This window comes from Cebus imitator, unplaced genomic scaffold (assembly GCF_001604975.1).
Source record: "Cebus imitator isolate Cc_AM_T3 unplaced genomic scaffold, Cebus_imitator-1.0 Scaffold331, whole genome shotgun sequence".
Classification (NCBI taxonomy): domain Eukaryota; kingdom Metazoa; phylum Chordata; class Mammalia; order Primates; family Cebidae; genus Cebus; species Cebus imitator.
The window spans coordinates 1,617,487-1,634,274 of record NW_016107646.1 but is presented as its reverse complement, the minus strand read 5'-3'; the positions used below and the strand labels follow the sequence as shown (position 1 = coordinate 1,634,274).

The window sequence follows — 16,788 nt, the reverse complement described above, 5'->3', positions numbered from 1 at the left end:
AGATGTATATACAAATGTTCATGGCAGCATTATTTGTAACAGGCAAAAATTGGAAAAAAATCCCAAATGTGCATTGACAGGTACTGAACAAATTAAAGTACATTCATATGACAGGATGCTGTTTAGCCATAAAAAGAAATAAACTATTGATGCAAGCAACAACGTAAATTAATCTCAAAATAATTATGGAGAATGGAAGAAGCTAGGCTAAGAGAAACATGGTATGATTCAATTTACAGAGAATCCTAGAAAACAAAAATTAGTCTATAATGACAGAGTCAATTGTACCTGTGATGGAGAGAAATGGAAGGGAGGACTGCATACATAAACTTTTGAAGATGTTAGATTGTGGGTGTAGTTTCATGTATGTATGCCAAATTTTAACAAATTAGATAATTTAAACATGCAGTTTATTGTATTTTAAGTATACCTCAAAAAGCATTTTTCAAAAATCTCTAAAAAAGTAAACACCATGTAAGGTGGCTTTATGTGAGTTCTGTATAAAGGTGACTGAATATCAACAATGTCTTGTGTATTGAATGCTGAGTATAAAAATGTAACATTATTTAAAAAAAATCTTTTCACATACATTTTTTCATTTACAGCTGTTCAGAAAAGAGACTCAATTTCACTGGAGAGGCTAAGAAAAGCCTCAGGAAGATATATTTCTAAAGGAGAGACAGGATTTAGGTGAGTACAAAGACTCTCTACTGAGAAGTATGGAATGAACAAAAGACAAGTGCAGGGGATGATCAAGACAAGCTAGAGGGCTCATGAAGAGTATGTAGGTAGCTAGAGAGGAAGGGCCCATTTTACAGAGTATCAGGAGATAGTGTCAGAACAGAATCACAAAAGGCAGAGAGGGAGAAGAAAAACCATGGATATACAATGTCAATGGAAATCAAGGAGAAATGGAATTTCACCAACCAATTTAGTGATCTGTGTTGAACAATGAAGAGAGCTCTAAGTTAATACAAACTTACAAAAACTATTTCATTTGGTATGTAGGTTGTTACTAATCATTAAAACTCAGTTTCAAAACATTTAACATAAAAACAAATTTTCATGTAAAACATTACACTTGTCCAGTTTTTGTTTAAAAGATAAAACAAAAATCATGAACTCAGGCTGGGAATGGTGGCTCATGCCTGTAATCCTAGCACTTTGGGAGGCTGATGTGGGTGGATCACCTGAGGACAGGAGTTGGAGAACAGCCTGGCCAACATGGTGAAACCCCATCTCTACTAATAATAATAATAATAATAATAATAAAAGCCAGGCATGGCAGTGGGTACCTATAATCCCAGCTACTTGGGAGGCTGAGGCAGGAGAATTACTTGAACCCAGGAGATGGAGGTTGCAGTGAGCTGAGACCATGCCATTGCACTCCAGCCTGGGCAACAAAAAGGAAACTCTGTTTAAAAAAAGCTCAGAGAAATTAAAATGGGTACAAATTGAGTTTTGTTTGAACTCAAAAGCCTGTGTTCTTATACATTAATGCCAAATTCGATGGCCTTGGTAAAAACTGATCAACATAACAGCAACAAAACAAATATATAGAAAACTGGCATAAATCTGTTCTTTCTCTAGTTCCATACACTTATAAACCCAAAAATGCTAAGATATTGGTGTTTAAAGACATGAAGGAGAATAGGGTAACTTTGGTCACATAGTTAAGAGGAAGGGAAGGGATGACAGAAATCTTTTCCAGTCATGAAATCACCAAATATTCAACCAAGATAAATATACACATCGTCTAAGAACATAGAATGGCAATGAAAGTTGCAGGACTAACATAGACAGTAATGTCTGATAGAGCAATAAATTTGCTGTCAGCCTACCTTACATACATAGCTTCCTCTATTTTTAAAATACATTAACTACATAGGGTTCCGTATCTAGGCAGCAATGAAATAAATGTAACAGGGTACAAGGATCACAATTCTGATGTCATCCTAATGGATATGCCAAAGAAAGGTATTTAAGTAGGAATTGTTTCCACAAAATGTAATCAAGATACACACTGGCTACAATCAAAAGGCCACAACCTTCTGACAGTATATGTCAGTATGCAAACTCAATGGGTCTATACAACATTCTGAGAAAAGGCTCACAGTTTTTGTCAGATATCAAAGTAGCCAATGGTGTAAAAAGGACAAGAAGTATTGATTTGCACCTCTTCTTTACCACAAATATATTTTAAAAAACAAAAACAAAAAACAAAAATGGATGGATTAATGAGAAAGCACAAGAAAAAAATTCTGAGTCATTAATTTTAGGATCCTATGGTCATATGTATATCTGTGTGCACTTTAGGGATCCATGATACTCTTTTTAAGACAGGATATCCAGAAAATAAAAATGGATATATAGGTATCTTTGACCATGAGAGATTAAACATTTCTGGCAAAAGACATCAAAAAGTTTAAAGGCAAATTAACTGCATTACAGTTACAGGGTTTGTTATTTATAGAGCATAAAGTTTTTACAAATTGCTAAGAAAAATGAATTTAATAGAAACCTGGGTAAATGATTTGAATTAACAAATCACAAAAGAGCAAATTCACTGGACAACAAACATTTGAAAAAATGTTCAATCTTATTAGTAATCAGGAAAATATAAATTATTTGTGAATTCACAAAGAGCAAACTCAATGGTCAATAAACATTTGAAGAGATGCTCAGCCATCTGGTGTCATTTCCTTTGAGCGTAAAAAATGTTCTTTAGTACTTCTTGTATGCAGTTCCTACTGGTGATAGATCATTGTCTTTGAAAATGTCTTTCTTTAGTTTTCATTTATAAAAGTTATTTTTGCTTAATTAAGAACTTCTAAATTGAGAAGTTTTATTTTTTTATTTTCATAATTTAAATATGCTGTTCTTCTGGCCTTCATGGTTTCTTATGAGAAGTAAGCTGTTAATCAACTCTTGGTTCCCCTGAATGTAAGGTATCATACATATATTTTCTTGTGATATATTCAAGATTTGTTCTTTACTTGTGGCTGTATGTAAATATGATGTTCTTTGTATGTTTGTTTTATTCATCTTTGTTTACTTCATGTCTGCCTTACACAGAGTACTCAGTAGTATTTGCTTACTGCATATGGCAAAAAATATCAAGCCATCCTTTGGAATTTTGAAAGAATCCAAAGAGTGTGGAAGCATAAGCTAAAGCAATCACTTACAACAAAGATGTTTAGAGTCTTATGTTTTGTCATTAAAATTTAGGTTAATATGTCACATGAAGACATCAAAGAGTATTAATCCCTCACCAAATCTCTTAGTATACATAGATTCTTCAGTGCTATTGTTTTCTGGTATCACATCTCTTCAGGAATGTTGCTACATTTCACCAGGGATATTCACACCAGTTTGCAAAGAGGGTCTCATATTTTAATCAGAGTCAGTCTACATTAACAAAATTATATTCATATAACATTTCAGTGTTTACAAAATATTTTCATAAATATATTAGACTTCCCAACAACCTTGTGATCAACTTTGGTTACACAAGGTGGTGAAAATTTAACACAATTTTGTCTATGAGGATTTACTGAGAAGATAAAGTAGAATTACATAAAGATATAAGAATTATTACACTTTGAGTAAAAATGAACTCTCAGTGCATAAGGTTCATTCAGCCTTGGAATAATTCTTGAAAAAAGGTTTTTGGTATCTGAAAGAACAGAAGAAAGAAGGCACTGGGAGCCTCTGGAAGGCTCTGGCCCTGGAAGCCTGATAACTGAAGAAAGGACAACAGGGAAGGAACAGATGTAGGAGGGAAATACAAGGCCAAACACAGGCCCCATCCAGCTGATGACTTTGCTTAGAGCTGGTTTATATTTAAACAACAACAAAATCTGAGCTTATCTCCAAACAAGGTGGATAGCTAGAGAATATACCTAGTACTCTAGTTTTGAGCCAGAGTATTACATTTACTAACCACATAATAATCACAAAACTATTAAGTATCTCAAAGTAAAGAAAAATTTTAAAAATATGAATAATAATGGAATCTAAGAATTCTTCTGTGTTAGCTAGGATAGCTATGGATAACCAGAACATGTATAGTAGGACTATCCTCTCACAGCTACAATAATCTTTCCTAAGTTGTAAGAACTTTGGTAGATAAATCCAAGTAACAGGGGACAATTATATGTAGCTTTATAGAGAGACTGAGCTACTACTAAATATGAACTATGACTTTAGAAAAACAATACTTCTACATCTTCCAAAAAATCTTCATATCCCTTTGTAATGTGTCCTCTTCCTATCACCCCCTATTCCTTCTCTCTTCCTGTCCTGCTTCCAGGCAACACGTAACCTACTTTCTATCATTAGATATTAATAGTAATCTACATATTTTAACATTTTATATAAATAGAATTATACAGTAAGTACTCTTTTTCCACCTGGGTTTTTTCAGTCAGCATAATGATCCCAAGATTCATCAATGATTTTGCATTTTATCAGTAATTCAGCCCTTTAATGACTGACTAGTATTACTTTGATATGAGTAGGCCATAATTTTTTTACTAATTCTAATAATAAACTTGTAAGTTGTGTCCAGTTTGGGGCTATATAAATAAAGCTGCTATATACATCTCTGTAAAAGACTTTTTGTGGACATACATTTTTGTTTCTCAGAGGAAATACTCAGGGAGGAATGGCTGGGTTGTATGGTGTGTGCTTTTTCAGAAATTGCCAAGGGGTTTCCAATGCTATTACATCACTTTTATGTTCTCACAAGGAGTGTATGATGAGTTCCAGTTGGTCCATGTATTGAGTCTATAACTTATTTCAGCCAATCTAATAGGTGTATAGTTCTATTTCTTCATGTTTTTCCCCTGATAATGATATTGGGCGTATTTTCATATGCTTATTGACTATTTAAATATTTTGTGAAGTATCTGTTGAAGTCTTTTCTCCATTATTTGTCTTTATGTTTATCATCTATTGTTCATCATGTTACTGAGTGAAACTAATTTTTAGTCCAGGCACGGTGGCTCATACCTGTAATCCCAGCACTTTGGAAGGCTGAGGCTGGCAAATTGCTTGAGGTCGGGAGTTCAAGAGCATCCTGGTACATGGTGAAACCCCATCTCTACAAAAATACAAAAATTAGCTGGGTATGGTGGTGCACACCTGTAATCCCAGCTACTCAGGAGGCTGAGGCAGGAGAACCACTTGAACCCACGAACAGAAAGTTGCAGTGAGCACAGATCACGTCACTACATGAAAGGGAGGGGAGTGGCGAGGGGAGGGGAGGGGAGAAGAGGATTTTTAAATATTTTGGATAACAGTCCATTGTTTGAAAAATGTCTTATAAATACCTTCTCCAAATGTCTGGCTTTCTGCTATCTCAATGTGTCCTTCAAAAAGTAGTTTTTAAACTTGGTTAAGTCCAATATCAAGATCAATAAGCCATCAAAAATTTGAGTCTTCCAATCTATGAGCAGATATATCTCTCTACTTCTTTTAGGTGTTTAGTTTTCTCAGCAACGCTTTATGGCTTTCAGGATAGAGGTCTTGGATATCTTTTGTTAGATTTATTCATTTATGTTTCTTGGATGTTGGTAAAAGTGAAATTGATTTCATTCCATTTTCTAGTTGTTTGCTGCTAGTACAATTGGTTTTAATACATTAACTTTGTCTCATAAAAGCTTGGTGAGTTTTATTAGTTTTAATAACAGTTGGTTAGACTCCTTTTGGGTTTTCTGTAATATATGTTATATCCAAACAGCTTTATTTCTTTATTTACTACCTTTATGTCTTTTATTACTTTTTCTTGGTTTACTGTAATGGTTAGAAACTCTTAATATGATACAAAATAGTGTTGAAAGTAGAAATCCTGAGCTTTTTCCTGATCTCTGTGGAAAACAATTCAATATTTTACTATTGAGTATGATGTTTACCATTGTTTTCTCTTATATAACCTCTATGAGTTTGAGAATGTTATCTCCAACTTGTAATTTGCTGAGACTTTTCATCATGAATGCATGCTGAATTATGTTGAATGTCTTACCTGGATTTATTGAGATGATTATATGATTTTTCTCCTTGTTATTATGGTAAATTTTATTGAATGATTTTTGAATGTTAAACCAAATTTGTATTTTTAAGATAAATCCTAGTTGGCCATTATGTATTATGCTTTTTAGATATTATCTCTGATTTGTTAATATTTGATTAAGAATGTATATATCATTTTCATGAGGGATATTAATACCTAATTTTCTTCTTTTGTAAAGCCTTTTTGAAGTTTTGTTATTAGAGTTATGCTAGGTCATAAAACCAGATGGGGAGGGATACTTTACCCTTTATTTCTGGGAAAACATTTGTGAAAAATTTATGTTATTTGTTCCATGAATATTTGATAGAATTCTTCCATGTAGGTTGGAAGTTTTCTCCCTGGAAAAGTTTTTGGCATCACATTCAATTTTGTCAAAAGATACAGAACTATTCCTATTTGCTATTTTCTTGTGTCAACTTTGACAAAATTATTTTCCGATAAAAATTTCCATTTCATCTAAGTTGTTGCATTTGTTGGCATAAAGTTGTTGATTATTCTTTTATTATGCTTTTAATGTTATCAACACTCCTTCATTCCTGGTATCAGTAGTTTGCATTTTTTTCCTCCCTCTCTCTTATTTCAGTATAGCAAACGAATTACCAATTTTGTTGATCTTTTTAAAGAACAGTTCATAGCTTTAATTTTCTATCTCTTTCTCACTGTTTTGTTAACTGTTCCATTCATCTCTACTCGTATCTTTATTATTTTCTTCTTTTTACTTACTTTGGGTTTCTCCTGTTCTTTTCTTAGCTTTCTAAAGTTGAACCTAAATAGCTGAATTAAGATCTTACTAGAGTATGTCTTTAAAGTTATATTTCCCTCTAAACACTGCCTTAGCTTATCTACTTTTTTTCGGTGTCATTCAGTATTTTCTCATTTCCCAAATAATTTTGTCTTTGCCCCATAAATTATGTAGAATAATGTCTATATAAAGTTTTTCTAGCTATTTTATTATTATTAATTTCTAATTTACTTTGACTGTGGTCAAATAATACTTTCATATGATTCTGATCATCTTAAAAAAGAGACCATGTATACCTGTAAAATGGTACATTCTATGGTTGTTGGATATACTGTTCTACAAACGCCAATTAGATCAAGCTGAGTTCATAGTATTTTCGTATCTTCTATATCTTCAATTATTTATTTTTAATCTGGTTATTTTATGTATCACTGAAAGAGGTGCTATAAAAATTTCTTACTATGATTCTAGAATTGTCTATTTTTTTTCATTTTGTTAATTTTTGTTTCATGTTACTATCTGTAGCAACACACTTATTTTTTTATCTTATCTAAGATTAAAATAAGTCCAGCCTTCTTATGCTGTTTGTATGGTGTATCTTTTACTATGTATCTATTTATAATCTGTTTCTTTATATTTCAAGTAAAATACAATCTTAGGTATTATATAGTAGCATCTTGCTTTTCTTCCCACTCTATAGATCTTTGCCTTTTAATTAAAGTGTCTCGACCAATAATTTGTAAACTTTCTCTGTAAAGGGCCAGAGAGTAAATATCCTAGGCTTTGTATTCTATACTGTTCTATTACTGTTACTCAGTTCTGTAGTCGTGTAATGGCAGAAATCACAGACAATATGTAAATGAGTATAGCCAAATTTGGCCTATGGGCATTAGTTTGCAGATTCCTAATTAAGACCATAAATATTTCATGTAATCATTAATACAGTTGGCTTAGCTCTATTTTATATTTTGTACTGTTTTATCATTCATTTTTTGTTCCTTTGTTACTTTTTCCCAACTTTTTTGGCTTCTTTGAATCTTTTTTAGAATTTAATTTTAATTCCTCTATTGGCTTTTTGGCTCTATCCTTTTGTATTTTTGCATTTTTTTTATTAGTTGTCTTAAGAGAGTATAGCATACACACCAAAACTTTCAGTCTGCTTAAGAGTTTATATTGTACCACTTATATCATATGAGATATAGTAACTTGGCAACCATAGATCCTTTTACTCCATCTTCCTCTAGCCTTAATGTTATAGTTGTCTTGTATATTCCATCTACATACACTGAAAAATCCAGCAGACAATTTTGTGCTTTTTGCCTTTAAGAGTCACATATATTTTTAAAATTGTTTTTCTCAAAATTATTTACTCAGCCATTTACCCTTTCTGTTGATTTTCCTTCATTCTTGAAGATCTAATTTTTCATCCAGTATCATTTTCCTTTATCCTGAAGAATTTCCTTTAGCATTTCTTGTAGAACAGAGCACCTGGTAACAAACTTGCTTAGGTTTCCTTCATCTAAAAATGGGTTTATTTCTCTTACATTTCTATGGGGTATCTTCACTAGGTTAACAGTTCTTCTATGTTGGAACTTTCAAAATATTGTTCTAATGGCTTCTGTCTCTTGTGGTTTTTAATGAAAATCTACTCTCATTCAAATCATTGTTTGCTTACATGGAAAGTGTCTTTTCCTGTAACTGCTTTCAAAAATTTTAAAAATTTATTTTTGGTTTTCAATACTTTAATCACAATGTGTCCAAATGTGTGTTAATTTGGGTTTATTCTGTTTGGGATAAGGTGAGCTTCTTGGATATGTAAAAGACTGTCGCTTCCCCCAAATTGGCAACGTTTTCTGTAATTATCTCTTCTTTTTCTAAATCCCAACCTTTTTCTCCTCTCCTCCTGAAACTCCAAGTAGTACACAATATTAGACCTTTCTGTTCTATAGCCATTAATGCGCTGTTCATTTTTTAAAAAAACTTTTTTCCTTTCTTTTTCAAATTCAGTAATTTCTACTAATCTATGTTCAAGTTTAGCAACTCTTCTATCATCTCCAGGCTACCTACCTTTAAGCCCACACAATATGGTTTTCTTCCTTCAGGTATCGTATATTTTAGTTCTAAAATTCTATTTGATTCTTTTTTATACTTTTTATTCCTCAGCTGAGAATTATTACCTTTTCATTCAGTGTGCTTTCCTTTACAACTCAGAAAAATTTCTAATAGCTGCCTTAGAGTCATTTTGTAATGTAATTATTTTAAAACAAGTTGAGAACATGCAATTATGTGGGAGGAGTCAACTTTTAATTTTTGAATTTTTCCCAGAGTATACAGGAATAATCAGTGGGAAAGATAGGCTGATAAAGCTTATACTGCCATGCTAAGGGTTTTCCTTTTTAATAACTTCTTTGATAAAGGGTCTAAAGAAGTTGAATTTGTTCCTCTACATTCTATTTTGGCAGAGCTGCCATAATAAAGTACCATAAACTGGGTGGCTTAAAACAACAGAAACATATTGTCTCAAAGGTCTTGGAGGCTACAATCCAAAATCAAGGCATCAGTAGGGCCATGCACCCTCTGAAATTCTGAGTACAATCCTTCCTTGGCTCTCTGCCTAGCTTTTCTGGTGAGAACCAGTCGTCTTGGGTGTTTCTTGGCTTATAGCTCCAATAGTTCAGTCTTTGCTTCCAGGTTCACATGGCAATCTCCCTGTATGTCTTTACATCATCATCCCTTTGTATGTGTCTATGTCCAAATTTTTCTATTTTATAAGGATACCAGTCACACTAGGTTGCCCTAATGACCTCATTTTAACTTACTTCTGTAACAAACCTATTACCAAATGTTATATTCTGAGTTACACAAGGTTAGAACTTCAACATATATTTTTGCAGGGACACAATTCAACCCATAACAGTTTGCCTTCCTTTTAGAAACATTTTAAAGCAACCATTAGCAGTAGCACTCGAAGAGTAATCTCAAATAAGGTAAGTCATTTCATAATTATTTTCTTCTATATCACTATGGGTTATAATAGAAAGGCAAATCGCCATTAAACTGAAATATTTAGTAGCATTCAAAAGTATTCACTACTGATTCTAAAAGAAATGACCTTCATGGCATGGTTCTCGCACCATGTAATCCCAGCACTTTGAGAGGCTGAGGCAGAATGGTCACTTGAAGCCAGGAGTTCAAGATCACCCCAGACAATAAAACAAGACCCTGTCCCTACAAAAAATAAAAATGAAATAAATTAGCTAGTCATGGTGGCATGTGCATATAGTCCCATCTACTTAGGAGTTTCAGATGGGATGACTGGTTGAACCTAGGAGTTTAAGGCTGCATGAGCTATGATTGCATTACTGCACTTCAGCCTGGGGAACCAAGCAAGACCCTGTCTCTGGGAAAAAAAAAAAAAAAAGAAGAAGAAAAAAAGAAGTAACTTTTATTATAATGGAGGATGAGTTTTTAAGTTTTTATGATAGTGTTCTTTTAATACAGCGCCTTGTCATAATTCTAATTGTATGCATTTTTATAATATGGCTCTTACTGATCTATTATTAGTTCTAATCTTTTCAAAGTACACAAATACACATAAAAGTTAAATCAAGCAATATAGTATATAGTAAAGACAGAAAGGCAGGAAGATAAGAAGGATGAGGATGGTTTCAATAAAGAGGCTCTATAAAATAAGGAATGCAAGCTGATTCAATGAGAAGTATTGCTTGAAATAGGGGAGGAAATGGAGTAGGGAAGCACACAAATAAAAATACAGTTAACTGTCATGTGATAGTAAAGTGTAAAACATTTAATATTTTTATTTAATTCTGTTCCATAAAAAGTGAATTAAAACATAACAAAAAATTTTAAGACAGAGTCTTGCTTTACTGCCCCGGCTGGAGTGCAGTGGCTATTCCCAGGTGCAACCATAGCACACTACAGCCTCTAACTTCTGGGCTCAAGTGATCCTCCTGCCTCAGCCTCCTGAGTAGCTGGGACTAAAGGCATGTGCCAAGAAGCTCAACTAACTTGAACCTACTTAAAAAAACACTCTTTAAACAGTGGCTTAAAACAATTAATGCTAAGATAAATATGGATTTGTCAATATTGACCTAGAATATCCAATAATATTCTAAAAAGGATTATTTTAAAATATAACTCTAGTATTCAGCTTTGACAATCTATGTAGAAAATATAGCATAGTCTATTTGAGGGTAAAGAAACAAGTGATAAATTGCATGCAACTATCTGTGTAAACCCAGGTGATCTAAATTCATATTAAACTGTAAAAGTGCAAGATACAACATGATTAGTCTATGACAACTGAAATCTTTTTTTATAAAAAACATTGCATGATAAGCAAAGAAGTTCTGAGTGAGAATCTGAATGAAAATTATATTTAATCAATTCAACAGACTCTTCCAGTCTGAGAGTAAAATAGTTCTTCAGTGTTTAAAAACATTACATCTGCAACTGATTTCACTCCATCAGCCAAAAGATGCATTTGTGCTGCTTCCATTACATTTTCAGAAGAGTTTAAATTACACAAATTGAGAGAGCTTCAAAGCAATTCTTAATCTAACTACCCTGATCTTGATGGCCAAATTAAAAATAATTTAGGATACTTAAGAGAAACCCTTCAACAAAATGGATAACAATTGCTTTTAAATCACATTACTTTAAATTTCCTTTCATAAATCAAATGTACCAACCTGGGGATTAGAGCATTTTATCTCTAGTGACTCTAGGTCAACATGGAGACAGACAACAAATGAATGTCGTGTATCAGGTCCGGTAGCAAGTAGTTTTTGAGATGTGACAGCTAGAGTGGAGGTGCAACCCATAGGTTCCACTAGGCAAAGTGTCAATTGTTTTCCAAGAAGGGTATATATGCTGAAATGATGCAAGCTGATAGTCCAAGGAAAAGCATCACCTGATATGGGGACAAAAAGGAATAGGGAAGCACACAAGCAAAAATACAATTAATTGTCACTTGACAGTAAAATGTAAAACATTTAACATTTATGACTAATACTGCATCATAAAAAGTGAATATAGTATTCCTGAGATCAAAGTGCTAAACAATTTACATTCCACGTAAAATTCTTTCAGTAATTATATACACAATAAACCATATATTAATAGAAATTCTGTATATGAGATAAAAATAAAAATAGAAGTTCTAAATTCCTCTTCCCATACCCTAGTCGGTTGTATTGTGAAACTGTTGGGGATGTATGCACCATAACTTGGAGGCCAGAGAAAACAGACCAAATTATGTAAATCCAAGGTTTTTTCTGTGGGACTGAAAATGACCATAGATCTTGCCGTGGAATGAGAGAGGATAAGAAAAACAACCTAATATGGTCTGTTGGATGACCTGCATCAGAATCATGTGGGATGCTAATTTAAAATAGAGGTTCCTAGGACATTAGACCTTCTTCATTAAAACCTCTGATGGTAAGACTCAAAATGAATTTTGATATGTTCCCTAGATTATTCTTATATTTAAGTTATTTTGAAATAAAAGGCACTTGATAAAAAATTGGCACTCATAAATGTCAGAATTAAAAGCAAAATTCCCTTTTTATACTTTTAGCTTTTACTAACTTACCTCAGGTAAGATTAAATTATTAAGATAAACTCTGAGATAAAGCCATTTATTTCTTGTAAATATACAAAAGTAATTTTTGAAATAACTTTTGAAAGGCCACTTAGTATCAGAATATTTTTAAACATTTATTATGTATTTTGGACTTTACAATTCTACTAGAGCTTGTCAGTACAGAGAGTATAATATGAACATAATATTTAGTAATTATTTTAGAACAAATTGAGGACACTTATTTTCAAACTAGAAAGGTAATAGGTACCAGACTGCAGATAATTTGGGAAATATAAGATATAAAGAAGAAAATACCAAAACCATTCATAAGTTACCTTCTATCTTACCACCCCTGATAATAAATACTATTAACACTTAGTTATATTTCCTTCATATATATTTTTCCCTCTGTGGGTGATGGATGTGCCCAGGCAGATATGAGATCAGAGATCACTGCACTTGTAGTCTTACCTTGTTTTTTCATTGAAGGAAAAATATCGAGTGAATTGCTAAGTAGATGATACTATAAATATTTCAGAGTCTAAATATATATTCAAAACTCAGTAGGCACCAGAATGTAGGGTCTCAAAAGTTTGAACATTAAAAATGTCTTGACCAAATATAGTTAATAAAATTATTACAAAATTATAAAATTAGAAACTTTGACTCGCATAATAAAATAAATCTAGCAACATAGTAGTTCACAATAACTTGACTGGACGCAATGATAACTGCATAATAGTATGTGGTCAGTACTGAGGTACTTTGCCTGTCTCAAGATTAAAAAGATTTTTCCCCCTAGGAAGAATAGCAAACTAAATCATCTGTAACTAATTCTAAAATTATTTTAAAACCTACATCAAATTCCACACTATTTAAGAAACAAAGGCTCTGCCAAATTTATCTTAAAATATTTTGGAATGATTTCAGATTACATATTTTTAAAATAGTAGTGAGCTATATATTTTTTTCGAACCTTTATTTTATCCAAGAAATGCTAAATGGTAGTTATGTTGGATGGAAGAGCACCAAATTTAAATTTGTTAAACTTTTTAAAATCCCAAATTACATTGGTACTATCACAGTTACATTTCTGCTGCTTCTTTGGAATCAGATTAATAAACTGAAATTTGGCATATCATATTCTCTTTACAAAAAACCTTTTAAGGTAGTACTTTAGGTCCATTTATTTAGCATACAGATTGTTTTAAAAAGCACACTATACCTAGAAGACGAAATGTTAACATGTAACAACAAAAATTCCCCAATTTCTCACTGTGAAAAAAATTCACAAAACACATTAACTGCACAAGTACTCCTTTCATACACACACACCAGAATAAAAACACCTTATCTACATGTAATACTAGCAAAATAATGTTCTGGGTACTCCATAAAATATGTTCAGACATCCATGACTGTCCAGAACCGCATACTATTCTGAGAACTTCATGTAGCTTTCTATCAATCTGGGATGACCTTCAAGATTAAGATTTTTATTTTACTTGGAAAGTTCTAATGCTACAATCTCAGTATTTTATTTTAAAGAAAATATTGCTGACAGGATTCAAAAATTTTCAAATAAAATGTCTAAAGAAAAAAATAAAGGAGGAAGATTGAGAATCCTATTTGTATGTGAATTTGTTACCCCTCTATATTATCAATAGAGAAAATAATACAAACAAAATACTTCTCAAAAAAATGATGACCAAACACTGATGTAATTCAGACCAAATAATGTGAAAGAAAGTGAATATGACAGAAAGCTTTGGGACAAAACGAATAAATAAAGAACAACCAGTGAGACTATGTGTTACATGTGTCAATGCCACGGGGTAGAGCAGGGAGGTCCTCAAAGGAACTAATTGCTTACAATTGAGTGAAAATTAAAAAGAAAATTACAGTGGATTTCTTTATATGGCATTGCATGTTGCTGATTTTACACCATGCTATAATCAGATTATGGTTTACATGACACAAAAATAATTTTAATCATATAAATATAAAAATGTTTTAATAATGTTGGGGTTACTTAACAGTGACTATTTAGACAAACCCTTATCACATAAATATAATTTATGATTCTGAATCTTTTTGGGTAGGAATCAATATTCTAGAAAGATAATCAGTCTTTCCCTTTCAAAAGACACTCTACTATACTACAGGAAAAAGCGTATGTACTTGAGGCCAGTGGGAATCACCTTACAAATATCTATTTAGCAAATGTGGAAAAAATGTTGGTTAATATTGGAGATACTTTCCTCAGTTTTGTTTTCATTACCTTAGTCACTGAATGTTTAATGTCAAAAGAAATAACAACAAAAAATGCCTTCCTCTTCTCCCAGTTTTTTCCTTATGTTCAACAAGCCAGTGTGACTCAGTCAGGTTTGCATTTCAAGTATGAACTAGTATAACCTGGAACATTCATCACCTATTGTGAAGGTAACACTTGAGAGAAAGATGTACTACAACTGTAAATAGGCCAAGATTGCTGAGACTGTTTCCCCAAACTAGTTAGCATTTAATTTATTTAAAGACAGTTAAGGCCAGCCAAGGTGGCTCACACCTGTAATCCCAGCCCTTTGGGAGGCTGAGGCGGGCAGATCACCTGAGGTCGGAGTTTGAGGCCAGCCTGACTAATACAGAGAAATCCTCGTCTCTACAAAAATACAAAAAAAGAAAAAAAAATTAGCCAGGCGTGGTGACACATGCCTATAATCCCAGCTACTCAGGAAGCTGAGGCAGAAGAATCACTTGAACCTAGGAGGCGGAGGCTGCAGTGAGCCGAGATCAAGCCATTCCACTCCAGGCTGGGCAACAAGAGCGAAACTCCATCTCAAAATAAAATAAAATAATAGGTAAGATAAAGTGTTTGTTAATTCTAAGTGATGTTAACTTAAGTAACAGGTACTTTTTAAAAATTCAAGATATTATGCATGATATACAATCCATCTTCATAGAAGACGAAGACAATTGAAAAGTGCAGAAAGAAAGGAAATGAAAATAAGCAACCTACAGTTTTATTTGTTCTGTAATGAAAATTCTACATTTTTAATACTGTTTTGTATTAGGAAATATGAAATATACTGCATGTACAAAATATAATAATAATGATAATACTATTAAGAGATAATTGATTTCAAATTTGTGAAAAATCTTTTACATATAGAAATCTATGTCACTACTAAAACTACTATTTACTTCTGAAAGTCATTACTGGCTTAATCATGACTTATTCATCAAAATTTCATTATTCATAAAGAAATATAATACTCTTTAAGATTCTCTAAAACATTATTTCAATTGCAAAAAATGCAAAACTAGAATAATCACTGCTTTTAAAAGAAGAAGAGACTAAAAAGAATAGCATTGCCCTTCAGACAACAAAGGTATTAGTAGTTCCCCTATAGGTTTGGAAAAAATATGAATATTATAACAATGTGTGACTTAAAGTAAATTGGTATTGATGACTCCTACTACTCTATAAGACAAGATTCTAGCAGTAACATCAGTGCAATGGGATGGATAGCTGTCTTGGTCAGTACAGGTCGTTATAACAAAATACCATAGACTAGTGGCTTAAACAATAGATATTCTTCTCTAAGAACTCTGGGAATTCTAACATCAAGGTGCTGGCAGATTTGGTTCTTGGTAAGAACACTCTTTGAATCTGGATTGTAGAGAGTTACCTTCTTGCTCTGTTTTCACAGAACCAAGAGAGAGGAAACGCTGATATTTCTTGCTTTTCTTCTTAAGGCAATAATCCCACTGATTCCAACCTCATAATGTCACAGAAACATAATTTCCTCCAAAATGGCCCACCTCCTGACCATCACATTGGGTGTTAAAGGTTCAACATATGAATTTGAGTGAACACAAATATTCAGTCCTTAACATTATTATAGGTATAGATAAAACTGATATCTGTGCATATAAGAAAGGAACAAAGAAGCCAAGTATGTGAAAATCTTATGGATTTGTAAACCATCAGTGAAAGATAATAGGTAGAGTTTAGGGAAGCTTTGCCTATGAAGAATATACATAAGGAGTGGCCAAGAGCCACAGAAAACCAAAAGAGAGTGGTTATCCAGGAGTTAGGAAGGTATTCAACAAGGAATCAACCAATGATCTCGATAATTTAAAAAAGTTCTATTCGATTTGACAATTAAAAGATTTGTTTTTCTGATTAGATAAGGTGAAAAGATACCTCAATATTCTTACATGCCAGCATGGGGAAAATAGAGAGTTTATGAGCAAGTTCTCAAAAAACACAGTACACAGCAAATAGTACACAAAAGGAAGGGATGGAGGGAGGGGCAGGTGGGAAGCTGGGAGGAGGGAAGGAAGGGACGGAGGGAGGGAGGGAGG

At 32.8% G+C, this 16,788-nt stretch overlaps 1 protein-coding gene across 1 annotated transcript in view; it reads right to left on the bottom strand.

The window, feature by feature from the left end:
* VPS13B (vacuolar protein sorting 13 homolog B) overlaps positions 1–16,788 on the bottom strand; it is an 829,147-nt gene that overhangs the window by 385,042 nt on the left and 427,317 nt on the right. Inside the window, exon 24 of the mRNA XM_037730112.1 lies at positions 11,528–11,748. Coding sequence (XP_037586040.1) covers positions 11,528–11,748 — 221 coding nt within the window. The remainder of the gene's footprint in view (positions 1–11,527; positions 11,749–16,788) is intronic.